General features: G+C 37.9%; 1 protein-coding gene across 5 annotated transcripts; it reads left to right on the plus strand.

The window, feature by feature from the left end:
* Positions 1-308: 308 nt before the first annotated feature.
* On the plus strand, positions 309-14,430 carry LOC127410155 (disintegrin and metalloproteinase domain-containing protein 17-like). 5 transcript variants are annotated; one of them, XM_051645250.1, is made up of 20 exons: positions 311-701; positions 845-993; positions 1,907-2,039; positions 2,206-2,339; positions 4,936-5,024; positions 5,117-5,303; positions 6,253-6,380; positions 8,983-9,069; positions 9,167-9,277; positions 9,521-9,665; positions 9,934-10,025; positions 10,132-10,284; positions 10,389-10,588; positions 10,726-10,829; positions 11,540-11,674; positions 11,770-11,900; positions 12,059-12,137; positions 12,231-12,319; positions 13,668-13,724; positions 13,823-14,430. In XM_051645250.1, the coding sequence occupies exons 2-20, from the start codon at positions 906-908 to the stop codon at positions 14,198-14,200; spliced, it is 2,520 nt and encodes an 839-aa protein (XP_051501210.1). In that variant the 5' UTR covers positions 311-701; positions 845-905; the 3' UTR covers positions 14,201-14,430. The 5 variants fall into 5 exon arrangements, with proteins under 5 accessions (XP_051501212.1, XP_051501210.1, XP_051501211.1 ...); XM_051645251.1 differs by having other exon boundaries at positions 311-697; XM_051645252.1 differs by having other exon boundaries at positions 309-993; positions 5,117-5,288.
* The last annotated feature ends 2,719 nt before the right edge of the window (positions 14,431-17,149 follow it).

Consider the following 17,149-nt stretch of genomic DNA (forward strand, 5'->3'; position numbering starts at 1 on the left):
TACCCTTCTGCATATCGCGGCACACTTTGGCGTTTCATGGCCGGTTCAGCTTAGGGTGCTTTGTGGTGGTGTTTTCTCATTCATTTATGAAGTGAGAAAATACCCCTACAAAGCATGTCATATCACATCCACCCCCCCATAATTCTCTGAAAATAATTTACAAATATAACGAATTAATTTCGTACTATTAGTTAATGCTAGCCTTCTAAATAAAATTTTACAGCTGCTTGAATACTGTGAACCAAATGAGCCTTTGGACACTGGACAGAATCTCATGGAGTTTGAGGTAAGAATTTAAAAACAGAGCCAGACAAGACCGAGGAAGTGTCTCAAAACCTAGTAAACTGCCAACCTAGACAGACGCTCACACACCCATCATGCCCAAAAAACACTGTCTAGGTTGTTAGCGCACAAGTTTTTGAGACGCAGCCCGAGAGTTGATCCTCTTGCATAATAACTACCGCAAACACGCCAAAAACATTATTTAAAACCCCTACGTAATTTCGTTTTTTTGATAACGTCTCCAATGCGATCTCTAGATAAACATAAAAGTGATTTCCTGCTATTATAAACTGACGCATTAAATCGGATGCCTCCATCCCACACGAAATACTTCCGGGTATTTCACTATACACTCCAGATTTTGGCACGATTGGTTTTTAGAGTAATTATATTTCCTTATAACACCAAACGGCATGTAGGTGAGAGTATTTGTGGTCTTGTTTGATACTTCATTGATACTTTGTGTTTTTCCGATACTGTGTTTTTATCCAGCCAGCTGTGAGCACGTGAATTTGGTTGACCATGTCCAGATGTTGATCTCAAACAGTTTGATAATCCATAGGATTAAATGTTGCTATGTCGCGTGAAGTACTGTATGCTGCATTAACGACGTCCTCCTCGCCATGAAACGAGTCGTTTTCTTTCTGGCGTCTTTATTCTTGACGGAGTGTTCAAAAAGACCCATTAGAGATGTCCTAGACGGCGAGCATGGTGAGTTATTCTGCATCCACTGGACTTTGAAAACATTTTGGATACGTTTAAAGCGAAAGATAGTGTTCTAGTGAGGTCACAATGACCATTGTCTGATTTTAAAAAAACGCTTTGTGTTCCCATAAAATGTTGAAATGGATTCAAACTTCTAACAGATGGGGTTCACTTAACGTGATATTTACTGCTTGCTCGTTTAACTTGTTTCAAATGAGCTAATGCAACACAGTTCTTTAGCATTTTGTCTCAACTTATTTTCATTGTGTACAATCCATATATGTCCACTGCTGGGACTGAATTATATTTGTCGCATCAATGTATTGCTGAAAGCAGGCAGGGGATTTCCAGTAGCTGCATGCTTTGCATGGGACTGGATTGGGAGGGAACATTTTAAAATTAAGTTTTATTTTAATGTGTTTCTATGCTAAATCGAACAAGTAGGAGACTTGTTAGTTTTTAATGTTCTGTTATGTTGGGATTTAGAGGGGTTTCTATTTTTTTGGAGCTAATGGTTAGGTTGAGGTTGGGTACATTACTACTAAAAATGTAGTGTGTATTGCTTTTCATATACCAACCAGCTGCAAGGTTCAATAGAGTTATTTGAACAGAAGTTAGGTTAAATTAATTCATTTAGGGTTTTTTTCTACACAAAGTATTTGAGTAGAGCCTACTCATTTTCATTGTGTGGAACCAATGTCCACAATTTAATTAAGTTAAACCAACAAATATTTTTTTTTCAGTGTAGTAAAGTTCTAAAGAAACTACAGTATACAGTATTTACCATAGCAAAGGTTTTACTTTTAGCTATGTGCTTGTTTCTCCCATTAGTGTTTTGTCTTATCATTTGTAATTCTCACTTTAAAAATAATGTTGTCCTGATTAAGGAATTTAAAGTAGCAAATTGTGACTTTTTCAGAGCAGCTCAGCTCAATGCTTTCAGACTTTGATGTTCTTCAGCTGTCCAATCTTCAACAACATTCGGTTCGCAAGAGAGACGTCCAGTCACACACACATGTAGAGAGGCTTCTCAGTTTCACTGCATTACAGAGGTAAGTACTCATCACCCAGTGTGATTTTATGTGTGTGTGTGCACAGAAGTGTCAGGGTGATGCCATCTAAAGGAGTGCAATTATGGATCTACTGTAAGTGTTACAACACATGGTCATCGCCAAGATTAGTGCTGTCATGTGATGATCTCTTCTATTTATTTTGCAGGCATTTCAAATTGTACCTGATAACCAACACTGAGCTTTTCACTCATGACTTTAATGCTGTGGTGGTTGGGGAAGATGGCACTCAGGAGATGTATGATGTCAAGAGGGAAGATTTCTTCACCGGTCATGTTGTTGGTAACTGCAACTGTATAACTTTAATGTAAAACATCTTGGAATTTTCAATGCACAGGACTAAAAAAGTCCCTTTAAATCAAGCATTTTAATTTCTACCATTTCCTATCTTATTCATGGTTGCTTACTGTTAATGTAATACAAATACAAATATTGTCATTGATAATTCCATTTAGGTAATGTATACCATTATTAATGTTAACAGTATGAATTAGAACAAATTGTAGTGTATATTGCTGCTTTACCAAAGTTTCCTATTGCAGGTCTTTAAAGTGAAGTGCAAAATTGCTGTGGCCAAAACATAATTGAAAAAATAAGTACAGTGTTGTAGTACTCAAGACTGGACTCAGTCTCGAGACCATATTTTTATGGTCTTGGTCTTTTCATGGACTCTGGACAATTTGGACTTGGTCTTGACTCAAACAAGTGTGGAATCTGACTTTTCCCTGAGACCAGTTGAGTCCCTTCAAAAATATACCATGAATGCGTCAAATTATTTGAAAAACTTTTTTTCTGACTGACAATATTAGCTAGTATTAGACTAGTATTTCTGTCGGCTGTGTAGAATCAGAACTAGTGATGCCAAATTCACAAATTAATCATTCTTTGGAGTCTATTCTTTTCAGTGAATTAGTCAAACAGGTTAGCAAAATCTATTTGCGATTCAGTCCGATCGTTCTGACCACTATCTCACTGAATCATTTTCAGTGGTTTTTCACTCAGTAAAACAGTTTTAGGATATTGAAGATCACTGCTGGATGAAGTGGATATTTACCTACAAACTGTGTCATGTGAATACGGGAACGTTCACACCGAACGTGTGTTTGCGTCTGTCCATGCTGTTTTCCTTCGTAAATGTGCTAGATGGACACCATCGCACTGCGTATCGCTGTTTTGTTAGCGTCAAAAAATTTTTTTTGTAAAGTTAAAAGCACAACTCGAGACACCGGCCCCGAAGTCTTTTAGAAATGCTTTAGCCAATAGTTATAGTACATGAATGCAACATGCTACACAGGAAAATGTAGGAATTCTTCTTTCAACTTCATCAGAATTGAATGGGTTGGTGTTGTTTTTCGGAAATAACAAAACAGAGATGAAACCCGAGTACCCCGAGATGACATCTTGCAGGCAGAGGGAATCAGAAATGCTTACTTGACTTAAAATGAATGGAATATAGTAGTGCAATTGTAAACAATTTGAAAATAAAGGTTTATGGTTCACTTACTGCGTATACAGTATGTCATATGTAATACATTATTATTTGGTTTTTAATGTCCATTTTAGTTATAGTACAGTAATGCTGTATTTTAAATACCAGAAATGTTTACTTACAATAAATAGAATATAATAGAACACAGAAGCTAGAAGTCTGTATTGCCATGCAAAGCCACGTTGGCACCTTGTACCTTTTAATTTGTTTTTTTACTAACACGTTGTTAACACTGACATTGTAATATAATTTTGCTCACTTTACCTAGGATGTGGGATTTAATTTTATTCTTGACTGGTAATATTGTTTAACCAGCATAAGCTTAAGCAAATTATATATGAGGTAGCCTAAAGTGAATTTAGTTCATTTTGTACATTTAACACATTCATTAAGATTGTAAAGGCCTGTATGAGTCTTGTCTCAGACTCAGCCTCTTCTGGACTCGGACTCAACTCTCCCTGCTCTCAGTCTTGACTCGGACTCGACCCTCTCTGGTCTCGGTCTTGACTCGGACTTGACCCTCTCTGGTCTCGGTCTTGACTCGGACTCGACCCTCTCTGGTCTCGGTCTTGACTCGGACTCGACCCTCTCTGGTCTCGGTCTTGACACGGACTCGACCCTCTCTGGTCTCGGTCTTGACTCGGACTCGACCGTCTTCTGGTCTTGGTCTTGACTCGGACTCAAATTTCTTATCTCGTTCTCGACTCAGACTTAACCCTCTTCTGGTCTCGGTCTTGACCTGAACTCAACTCTCTGGTCTTGGTCTTGACTTGGACTCAACCCTCTTCTGCTCTCGGTCTTGCCTCGGACTCAACCCTCTTCTGGTCTCGGTCTTGACCTGAATTCGACCCTCTGGTCTCAGTCTTGACTCGGACTCTGTCTCTTTTGGTCTCGGTCTTCACTTGGAGTTGACCATCTCTGATCTTGGTTTTGACTCTGAACCAACCCTCTTCTGGTCTCGGTCTTGATTTAGACTTGACCCTCTTCTTGTCTCGGCCTTGACTTGGACTCAACCTACTCTGGTCTCGGCCTGGACCCAGACTCGGATGAGCTAGTCTCGACTACAACACTGATTTCCAAACAGGTTTCTAGCTCTCTTCCAGTATTGGAACAAACAGGTGGTTCCACCCCAAACTCAGGCCATTGGTTGAGCCAAATGTTGCTATGTTGGGCCGCTTGAAAATAATTTTGAATGTGCCACAGCTCCACAGTGTTCACATTTAGGGAAAATCAACCAATGAGTGGCTTATAGATGTCTTTGCACATTATGCTTGGGAGAATCTATTTTTAACATCTAAAAAATGACCACCTTTCAGATCTTATAGCAAACTTTTTGTATGCAGTTCACATGGTTTTATCACATTGCCAACCATCATCCTTCCATTCTAGGAGAGGTAAATTCGCGAGTCCAAGCACATATTGGCGACAATGACTTTACTGCCCGCATTCTTACTGATGAAGCTGAATACAACATTGAGGTAGTATAAATCCCCACAAGTCTGATTTAGTTTATTCAACTCAACAAAGAGAATCCATTCATCCATCCAACTAATTAATCTGGTGTCCACAGCCACTGTGGAGGTTTATTGAAGACCCTCGGGATGGTCGGCTACTCGTATATCGCTCTGAGGACATCAGAAATGTGAGCCGGCTGGCAGCTCCCAAAGTGTGCGGCTACATCTACACAGATGCTAGTGAGATGCTGCCAGAGAGTGTGCAGGCTAGAGTACTAGAAGAAAATGGTGAGGAGAAGGATGGTAAGTCTTTGTAGGATATGATTTTATGGAGATTTACAAGTGGCATATGCTAGACTAATAAAAGTATACGGTTGTGGTTCCCAACCCTGCTCCTGGAGGCTCCCCAACACTACACATCTCCTTAATCAAACACACCTGATTCAACTCATCAGCTTGTTAGTGGAGACTCCAAGACCTGAAATGGGTGTGTCAGAAAAGGGATACATACAAATTGTGCAGTGTTGGGGGGGGAACGACATCTGTTACATCAAAGTCTCAACAAGTTTATGCAAATGTTTTATTTTTTGTTTTTGTTTTTTTTAATGCTTCAAAAATAATAGCTACAATAATACTGTAACAAGTATATTGCCTTTCTCTTTTATTTGTTGCTACTAACTGTTCTAACTTTTCTTTTTTGGAACATTATTTAACAAATCACTAAAAACCAGGTCACTCACAGATTTGTTTGAGTTGTTAACTCTGTAATTACATTGCTTGCCAGGCTGTATTTCTGCATTCAGTCATTTTTAGACCAACCTTCTAGTAGAGTATCCCGATTCCCAACACTTTGTATTTGCAATGTTTTATCATTCTGCTCACAGTGACATACACTATGCATCTAGATTTCAATGGCCTTGTTTTAGTTTAGACTCTTGGATCCATTTTTCAATCTTTCCAGCCTGCTCAGTTAATCATTCCAGACATTAAAAAACATTCAAAGTTTTGATATGTCATTACTGATTATTAAATCCTCAGACTGATACCACATTCTATGGCCATCTGTAACAATACATCTTATCTACAATAGACATTATTTTTCTGCTCATCTGAGCACTTCATGAATTGAATTGGTACTCTAGGCTGTCTAATGTTAGAAGCTGCTTTATACAGTCACTTTGTCACTCATGTGTAATTGCCGTCTCTTGCCTTTTCACACATTGTCTATTTTCACTTTCTATCTCTTCCACAGGGCACCTGAGAGAAAGGAGGCAAACCTTGGACCACAGTAAGAACACCTGCCCCCTGCTGCTTGTGGCTGACTACCGCTTTTTCAGACACATTGGCCGTAGGGAGGAGAGCACCACCTTAAACTACCTGGTAAATGTTGTCAAGGTTGATATTCAGAATGCTTTTTCAGACATACACAAGGCTTAATGTATCCATTACAATCTGTCCTCTGAAATAGGTGAAATTAGTTTGGGGTTGTCTTCTGAAGTTTGTACAGTGTTCCCATTATCATGGAAAGCCTATTTTCTATATAGCAGCTTAAATTGGCCAAGAACAACCCACTTAGACTGGAAAATAGGGCTGGGCGATATGGCAAAAAAATAAAATCTTGATTTTGATTCACGATTTTATTTTTTCAACTTTTAAATGTACTCTAACATGATTCAAATTGTATGTTCTTCATTAGAATGCAAGGCAACCTGGTTAGAGAAATCCAAATTCTTTTCATTATAGGAAACAAAGGTGTGCAAGAAAAATTTACAAACGCAACAAATGCACCACAGGGGTAAGCTGTCAACAGTGTAAATGTAAAAAAAATTAAATCTAATAAACCCAGATGTTCAGAAATAATAGAATAAGAAAACTGCTAAATAATTCTTAGCCAGTGTAGGTATTCATTTGATCTAAACCAAGTCTATCTAGAAATCAATATCTATAAATTATCAAGTTTATCTAGAAAGTACTCATTGTATATCAAACAATTTGTGTATGTTCATAAACCCCTGTAGATAGAGACGTGCCCTCTGGCGGTTTAGGCTGAGCAGCGCAGCAATATGAAATAATTTATCATTATAATTCAACTAGCAAAGTTTGTCAAAATGATCGCTTGCCAAATGTTGGCTATAGATGCAGTACACTTGAAACACATCACAGCACAAAGCAATAATTAGCGACCTATCTGAATCATTATGGTAAAAGGAGTGGTGGATGTTTGATTCTCCCATATATAGCCTCTCCATGATTTGAAATGAAGCGCCCGTAACTGTCAGGTAACTAATGTTTTTTATGGGTAAAAAGGAAAGAAAGGAGACTGTTCATCAACATGCGCACACCGAGGCCAGTTATGGTCTTAAGCCGATGTATACCTGCATGATGGATGAAGCTGAGCTACAGTCACACTATGTACAGTCGTACTGGTAATATTCCTGCTGTCTTTAATATCAGTCTCTGTATTATTAACCTGTCACGTTCATTTGGAGCCCCAAACATGTGCAGCTGATCAGATCAGGTGAGGCAGTAAGACAGGCGCAATGAATTCTAATTGTAAAAGTTGTGCTGTGCTTTAAAATATTTCATTGGATAAATATTGCTCTTGTAAAGATTAAAACTTGCAAGTCACAGTGATGTCTGATTTATGAGCAAATCATTCTTTAGAGTAATTTTCAATTAAATGGTTGAAATGGTAAACAAATCAGTCTAATTGATTCAGTAGCAAATCAGTCTGAATTAAAAACGATGAATTAACCCTTTAAACTCTGGTGCATTTTTGGGCTGCCGCCCGCAATTTTTCACACTCAAATTTAAAAGCTCACCATTCACACATACTGTGGACTAATTGCAAAATATTGGTCTCATTTTTCAGAGAATCCCCAAATAAAATAATAAAGACTCAAATTATTCATAAATAATATTGGATGTGTTTATAATCTTATGATTGTTGTCCTAAATGTGTAAACATGTAATTATGGTTCTGTTCACTCTACCTCACTATGAAAAGTCTTATTTTATTCCACTAGATGACAGGAAGTACTAGAAAAAATAATTTGTTCTCCATCACATTCCATCACAATATACAGATCTGAAATGTAGGTGGCGCTGTAATGCATTTTAGATCCACCTCACAGATGTGCTCGTCCATAGACATTCAGTCTAATTTTCAGTTCAAGCACCACCCTCGTTTTTCATTGAATGTCTTAGCCGTTGAGTGGAGTAAATGCTCATTCTAGGTGGCATTATAATCGTGAGATCCTTCCCTTTGCGATGATATGTAACATTTTATAATCCATAGTAAAAAACATATTTTTCTGATGATTTGTTTTGCATGCTTTTCCTTCTGAATGGCATATATTGTTCTGGACATCTAATATATAACATTGGATTATTTAGCCAAGCAAGCTCACAGACAAGTAAAAATAGCTCATACCCTAAGGTAAAAGCAGATATAAAGTTTTTGGTTATTTAGGGCTTACAGTAGCAGTTATCGGAGCATTAAAGAGACTTTTGTATTTGATGACTTACAGAAATCATATTTCCCTTTGTGATTGTTTTGAAAATATTTTGAACTGTGGTATATGGGGGGAAAATGATCTTTACAGTCACATTCCTGAGAATGATAGCTTTCATTTGATATATGACTTGTCCATTTATATGATATGTGAAGGACTTTTATTTTCATATAAATATTTCTACCCCGTTACCTCTAGGGGGTGCTAAATTTCAACACAAATGTTTTGAGGCCTTATTTTGTTATTTTAAGTAACAGTTATTGAATAAATCTCTGAAAAGTTCAGATTCTAAGCTTTGAAATTATACATAATATGCCTGACTTATTTATGCAGAGACTTTTAAGGGGTTAAAATCTGCATCCAATCAAAAATGACAAGATAAGGCATAAACTCATTGGGCAAAAAGTGTGGGAACCATGTGTGAATTGTTGTCAGATTCTCACAAATTTGCCTTGGATGTTTATTAGATTGAGCTGATTGATCGCGTAGATGACATTTACCGGAATACATCATGGGACGAGGAATATAAAGGTTATGGAGTTCAGATTCAGCAGGTACGTGTTACCTTAAGGAGAACCCATCCGATAAAGAATTCCAAGGAAATTTTGTTTTAGAGTACACAATGTCAATCAATACATTCATCTCTTTCAGATCATAATTAATAAGACACCCACACAAGTAGAGCCAGGAGGCGCCCACTTCAATATGAAAGGGACCCCGGTGAAGAACAAAGATGTCTGGGATGTCAAAAGGCTGCTGGAGGTGAGCGAGCAGCAGTCATTGAATTATTAAGAGCTTATATCTTCTCTGGATCCTGTGCTGCATTCTTTTGAAATAAACAAGAGATTAAAGAATATTATTAAGTAACTGTGTTTCGTTTCCAAATCCATCTCTAATTGTGATTCGTTTGAAAGAGAGAGCCGGCAGAGAGAGAGAATATGCAAAGGAAACCCTAACTGTTTATTATAAATGTAGTAAAAATGACATTTTGTCTTCTCTCTGCAGCAATTTAGTATTGACATTGCAGACAATGCATCAAAGGTGTGCTTGGCTCATCTGTTCACATATCAGGATTTTGATGAAGGCACATTAGGCTTGGCTTATGTGGCCCCATCCAAACCAGGCTTTCCCGGAGGGCTTTGCTCTGAAAGTGAGTCCAAGGCTTCTTTCTTGCTTTTTTCTATAAGTACTTGGACACTTAAGTCACCCATAAAAATTGCAACAAGTGATGCAGCTGACCTTTTACTCAGAACTTTTCTAAACTGTTTTTGAAATGACTTTAATCAACTGATGTCAAGATGATTTTTAGTGGATGTATGAAATAATTTCCCCACAAGCTCAAGCCAGCATAATTGCTGAATTAGATCTAATGAAATAGATGCTTATGGTCTTTTGATTTGTTTTCTTTGTTTCCTAAGAGTGTCCTCCTTCAGGAACTAACAATCGTGCTATATACCTTAACACTGGTCTAACCAGCACCAAAAATTATGGAAAAACCATTCTTACTAAGGTAAGTGTACCAGTTACATTAGAGCACTAACAAATATTAGTAAGCTTGCTCTATGCTTGTGGTCGCTTTTATGTGGTAAGCTGATTTGCTGACTGTTTGCCAAAAGGAAGCGGACTTGGTTACCACCCATGAGCTTGGCCACAATTTTGGTGCCGTGCATGACCCAGATGATGTGCCGTACTGTGCACCCAGAGAGGACCAGGGGGGCAAATATGTAATGTACCCTATTGCAGTGAGTGGGGACCACTCCAACAATAAAGTATGTGCTTCTCTGAAGGGTCTCTGCTTTGGTTGCAGCTCATTGTCATTGTTCAGAATGTCACATGATCAGTTTGTAAGTGCTTTGTTTTTCTGTTTTTCTAGCTGTTTTCCAACTGTAGTAAGATCTCCATAGCAAAGAGACTGAGGTCCAAAGCCTCCACCTGCTTCAGAGAGAGGAACAGCAATGTGTGTGGAAACTCACGGGTGGAGGAAGGGGAGGAGTGTGATCCTGGACTGCTCCACCTCAACAATGACCACTGCTGCACTGCTAACTGCAAACTGCGGCCCAATGTGGAGTGCAGGTAGAGCTCCCCCATGTGGACTCATGACAAAATGCACAATCAAACATGCAAAATAAATTATTTCATTTTCCAAATGACGACATCTGGGCATATGTCAGTTTCTGTCTGTTACTAATTTCTCTCTTTCTGGACAACAGTGACAGGAACAGTGCATGCTGCAAAGACTGCATGTTTGAGAAGCATAGCAAGGTGTGTCAGGAGCCAATGGATGCCACCTGCAAGGGCAGGTCTTACTGCACAGGTGAGACTTCAACAGACAAGCTCCAAGTTTAGACAACTGAAAATTGCACTTATGTACTTCATTAACATTATCTCTGTTTAAGGATCTTTAATATGTTTTTGCATTGTGATATTATTGTCATGACAATTAAGCACCCCCTTCTCATTACCATAATGTTATCCTTTTTTTATTTGTTTTTGATTTTTTGGTTTTAATATTCATTTACACTGAAGAGCCAAAACATTATGACCACTCACTTCACAACGTGAATCGTATAATGTTGATCATCTCCTAACAAGGCCACATGTCAAGGTCTGGGTAGATAAGATGGTAAGCGAACAATCAGTTATTGTAGTCAACGTGTTGAATGCAGGAGAGATGGGCAGGAGTAAAAAACTGAGCGACTTTGACAAGGGCCAAATTGTTATGGCCAGACAACTGAATTGAAGTTTACCCGACTGACCTTGACTTCTGCTTTCCAAACACGGAAATTTGAAAAGGATCCATTGTCATGAACAATGTCACAATGCAAAAAATCATAAAGGTAAAAAAATAGGCTTCATTTTCTTTAAGCAATGCTGTACTGTATGTAGTTTTGCTTACAAATATTTTTATTTTCTTCTTTTGACTGTTATTTGTGACCTGGACATGTTTTGTGAGATTCACCTCTATGTGTATGGTGCTTTGTTCTGACTGGAAGTCTTCTCTATATTTTCTTCTCCTTTTATAAGGAAAAAGCAGTGAGTGCCCCCCTCCAGAGAACCTTTCCGATAAGACCACCTGTGTGGACAATGGGCGGTGTCTGAATGGAGAGTGCATCCCTTTCTGTGAGGCTGTTAAGAGCCTGCAGTCGTGTGCTTGCAATGGTACATTGACATACTGTTATTATATGCAAATCACATTTATAAAGTCCATATTGAGCATGGCATGCCCTTTTATTCCATTCTATTTAATTCTTCAGAAACAAACAACTCTTGTAAGGTGTGCTGCAGGGGTAAGAGTGGGGTGTGCTCTCCCTATGTTAATGACAAGGGCAACCCTCTTTTTCTGCGGAAAGGCAAACCCTGTACAGTGGGCTTTTGTGATGGAGCAGTGAGTACCAAACAGTATTCACAAAATACACTTACTGTTCATGGTTTTCTACTTGTGTAAAACACAACTATAAAAACTGATCAATTCAAGTAGTTCAAAAGACAAATGGAAATGGGTTAAAGTTGAATTATTTAAACACTTGATCTTATTCTTTCCAGGGAAAATGCATGAAACAGGTCCAGGATTTTATCGAGAGGTTGTGGGATTTCATTGAGAAGCTTGACATCAATACTTTTTGTAAGTCTCTTGTGAACCTGTTGATTTCAGCTTGCTTGAATTCCAAATTGAGAAATTAGGTCTGTGAATGTGTGTGTGTGTGTGTTTTCTCAGGGAAATTCTTGGCAGATAACATTGTTGGCTCAGTGGTGGTCTTCTCCCTGCTCTTCTGGATCCCTCTCAGCATTCTGGTCCACTATGTGGTGGGTCATCTCCCCAGTAACAATTACAACTTTGAGCTCTGAGAAAATGTCTGCTACTATAATAGATTGGCCTTAAATTGTACTACTCGGGTTTATCATGGAAATTTTAAAATGGTGCTTTTCAGGCTTGGAAAGTTCTCGAAAGTCATGGAAAAGTCATGACAATTTCTGCAGTGAATATAAATGTTCTCTGTAACACTTTACAATAACGTTCTGTTTGTTCACATAAGTTAAATAGTTCACCCAAAAATGAAAATTGTTTTTTCTGCTGAATACAAACTAAGATTTTTAGAAGAATATCTCAGCTCTGTAGGTCCATACAATGCAAGTGAATGGTGGCCAGAACTTTGAAGCTCAAAAAGCACATAAAGACAGCATAAAAGTAATCCATATGACTCCAGTGGTTAAATCTATATCTTCAGAAGTGATACGATAGGTGTGGGTAAGAAACTGATCCTTTTTTCAAGTCTTTTTTTACTATAAATTCTCCTACCTGCCCAGTAGGTGGCAATATGCACAAAGAATGCGAATCACCAAAAACAAAAGATGATGATTGTGGAAATGAAAGTTTAGATTTATAGTAAAAAAGGACTTAAATATTGATCTGTTTCTCACCCACACCTATCATATCACTTCTGAAGATATAGATTTAACCACTGCAGTCATATGGATTACTTGTATGCTGCCTTTGTGTCTTTTTGGAGCTTCAGAATTCTGGCCACTATTAACTTGGACCTAATGTATGGACCTACAGAGCTGAGATATTCTTAAAAAAAATGTGTTTTGTGTTCAGCAGAAGCAAGAAAGTCATACACATTTTGGATGGCATGAATGCATTAACCAATGTTAACTAATGGAACCTTATTGTAAAGTGTTACCATTTTCTCTGTTTTAAAATAGATCATGAGTTATATATTGCTTTTGTGAAGAGTAAAACCTGCTCGTCATAGTGATGTCCAATTTGTCAGTGAATTGTTCTTTTGAGTCAGTTCTTTTCAGTCAGTTTGTCAAAATGGTTCTCAAATTGGTCTAAATGAATTATTTGCTAATCGGGCTGAATCAAAATGATTTATAAAATTATTTATCCTGTAATCACGAATGCCTGGAAAAGTCATGGAAATGCTCTGGTCAAAAAGGGGTGGATAACCCTGACTACTGTCTAAAATGACCATTCACCCCAAAGACAAAAGGGAAAAGTGTGAAAAATAACAAACGAACGGTGTTTTCATACCAAGAGTGAACTGAAAAAGCACAACCCATCTGAAAATACAGAATTCACTCACTTTAATGCAAAATACAAGCCATCTTATAATACAAATTTATTTTGTTTGTCTCTCTTTGTCATTAGGATAAGAAACTTGACCAGCAGTATGAACTAAACACAAAGTCACTCTTCTACCCCAGTGTAAGTGCCAATCAGTAAGGACTGAACATAAAGAGAATTTAATTTCACACAAAAAAAAGACATTTCATAAACCTGTGACTGTTTATGTGCTACCACAGAACGCAGAGCTGCTAAGCAGTCTAGAATCAGCTTCGGTGCGGATCTTTAAACCAACATCCTCCTCTGGCATGTCTGCTGTGCCACGCTTCCAGGCGACTAGTCCTCTGCAGACCAGCACTCCACCTGTCTCCCTCTCCCAGGTGGCTCCAGCCCCAACTCCGTGTCCTCTGCCCACCATGGAGCCCCCACGCATGGCCACAATTCAAGAAGACCCCAGCTACGATTCCCACCTGGATGAACAAGCCCTGGGAGAAGACTTCCCTAATACTGGTTCTGCATCACATTCCTTTGATGATCTGACGGAGAACCGAGAGAACGTCATGTCCTTCAGGACAAAGAGGCATGCACAGAATAACAGCATAGAGACAGAATGTTGAGTGCATGATTGTATAAAATGCTATTGAATGAAATTAATGGGAAAATGTGAGTATGGCTAGAGGGAGTATATTTTTGGGAATACTTAAAGCTGAGCATTGGGATGTAACAGTATGCTTACAGTTCCAGTATTGCAGTATGTTTAAAGAGTGCTGGACTTTTAATAAAGGAATAATTCATCCAGAAATGAAAATTTGCTGATAATTTACTCACCCTCAGGCCATCCAAGATGTATATTACCTTCTTTCTTCATCAGAACAGGATTTAAGATTTTTTGGAAGTATCCCAAGTTTTTAGCTACATCCAGTGCAAATGAATGGACACCAATTTTTGACTGTCCAAAAAGCACACTTAGTCAGCATCAAAGTAATCCACATGACTCCAGCCGATCAAGTAATATCTTCTGAAGTTAATCGATATGTTTGTGTGAAAAACAAATCGCTCATTAAAATGTTTTTAACTTTAAATCGGCGCTTCCGGCAGCTCTCTGTATCTGTTTGAATTGACCTAACTCTCACGTGAAGTACGTTCCTCTGTGGTAAACAGAGTGGAACTTCTGAATTCTCGTGTAAACGCCAACGTGATGACGTTACGCGACAGTGACGGTTAAGTGAGTGTTAACAGGAAGCAATTTTTTTTTTAAAGTTAATAAAGTTTTAATTAGCGTTTAGTTTTTCACCCAAATGTATCGATTCACTTCAGAGAAGACATTATTTAGTTGACTGGAGTCATGTGGAAAACTTTGATGCTGACTAAATGTGCTTTTTGGACCATCAAAAATTGGTGTCCATTCACTTGCATTGAATGAAGCTAAAAACCTGGGCTACTTTCCTATCTTAAATCCTGTTCTGATGAAGAAAGAAGGTTTTATACATCTTGGATGGCCTGAGAGTAAATTATCAGCAAATTTTCATTTTTGGGTGGACTATTCCTTTAAGGAACAAAAGGCACAAATTATTCAGTGACCAGGCATTAGATGGGAATTAATCCTGTTTGGATTATGCAATACACGCGCACACACTTGATCTGAACAGGGTTATAAACACATGACCAGTTTCATAGTTAAAGGGATAGTTCACCCAAAACTGAACATCTAAGATGTGCATGACCTACTTTCTTCTGCTGAACACATACAAAGATTTTTAGAAGAATATCTCAGCTTTGTAGGTCCATACAGTGCAAGTAATCCATAAGACTCCAGTGGTTAAATCAATGTCTTCTGAATGATCCAGTTGGCTTTTGGTGAGAACAGACCAAAATATAACTTTTTTTTTTACACTTTGCATCTTGTCATTGCAGTCTCTTGTCAGGATCATGATTTCAAGCTCGATTACACTTCCTAGTTCTTGACGCATGTGCAGAGTGCTAAATGGCTAAAGGAAGTGTAATCGAGCTTGAAAACATGATCATCAAGGAGACTGCGATGGCAAGATGTACTGTGAAAAAGGAGTTATGTTTTGGTCTGTTCTAACCCAAAACCAACTGGATCGATTCAGAAGACATGGATTAAACCACTGGAGTTTTATGGATTACTTTAAACTGACTTTTATCTCCTTTTGGAGCTTCAAAGGCCTGATCACCATTCACTTGCGTCGTCTGGACCTATAGAACTGAGATTTTCTTCTAAAAATTCTTGTTCTGCGGAAGAAAGAAAGTCATACACATCTGGGATGGTATGAGGGTGAGTAAATAGAGTTTTCATTTTTGGGTGAACAAGTTAAAGGCTTTACACGCTAGTACGGAGTTTACAGGTCTGAGGGATTTCGCAGATGCTAGCAGATCTTGAGACCCATTATATTATGAATATACGCATTATGTTTTCTGATACTAAGTTTTACATGTATGTGCTCTGACATTCACCAGCAAATTACATTTTGTAACCTCTATAGACCATAATCTGGTGCTTTCACTTTTTTTATTCTTTGCAAAAGACAATCAGACTCCTTTTTTAGGGGTATTTGATATTTTCATATTTTGGCTCTGAAATACTTGTTTGGTTTAATGTGTTTTTGTACTCTATGCTTGAATGTCAACATGTACAGTAACTGTTACTTATACATTTGTACCAGCAGATATGTTTTCACTGGCTCATTGGCTTTATATGAAACACCTACTTAAAAAGACAGATAATTAGCTTTATTTCTCCAAGCCATTATACTTTTTCTGCATCACAATATGCAAGAATATGCATCTTGCAGCTGCTCTTTAAAGAATGTGTACTAATATTGAACACTGTACTGAGAACAGTATCTAAAGTGCCTTGTATTTTTTTTTTTTTATTTGTCTAAGAAATAGTATTTTACTCCATGTTTTGTGTAACTTATATGTAATATTACCTACTGTAAGACTCAATTTGTGTCATTTCTAGGTGGCTAGTCACCTTCTTTGAATCTTATTCAAAATATGAATTCAGCGGGCTGTTTGTTCAGTGTATGAATATGAAATTGTGTTACCAAGTGTACTAGTGTCATTTTCTGTCAAAAACCTGTAAAAGTACTTTATAGAATTAGTATAAATATGCTATGTGGAATCCTGATTCCTGGTGTCAAATAAAGATTAAAGAGATTGTTCACCAAAAAAATGAAAATTCTGTCATCATTTACTCATCCTCATGCTGTTACAATATTTTTTTTTTTTTTAAGATTCCATGGAACACAAAAGGAGATGTTGAGCAGGTTGACAGCCTCAGTCACTATTCACTTTCCTTGAATGCAATGAAAGCGAATGATAACTGAGGCTCATGTTCCATGGAAGCAAGTCATATGGGTTTGGAACCGCATGAGGGTGAATAAATGACAGAATTTAAATGTTTCTGTGTACTATCCATAAGAACTGTCCCTGCATGGGTTCCCAAACACTGCAATGGGGTGAGAGAAAGTATTGAACATTGAAACAGTGTTTTGTATCAATGTGTTAGATGTTTGTATAACTTAATGTAACAAGTTTTCATT

Source organism: Myxocyprinus asiaticus, chromosome 19, assembly GCF_019703515.2.
Source record: "Myxocyprinus asiaticus isolate MX2 ecotype Aquarium Trade chromosome 19, UBuf_Myxa_2, whole genome shotgun sequence".
Classification (NCBI taxonomy): Eukaryota; Metazoa; Chordata; class Actinopteri; order Cypriniformes; family Catostomidae; genus Myxocyprinus; species Myxocyprinus asiaticus.

Bases quoted from the DNA above. Each gene is read 5' to 3' on its own strand.
- LOC127410155 (XM_051645249.1), top strand. From the start codon at position 906: ATGAAACGAGTCGTTTTCTTTCTGGCGTCTTTATTCTTGACGGAGTGT. The intron at 10,589-10,725 runs GTAGAGCTCCCC...TCTGGACAACAG, and splicing joins CGGCCCAATGTGGAGTGCAG to TGACAGGAACAGTGCATGCT. The intron at 10,830-11,539 runs GTGAGACTTCAA...TCCTTTTATAAG, and splicing joins GGGCAGGTCTTACTGCACAG to GAAAAAGCAGTGAGTGCCCC.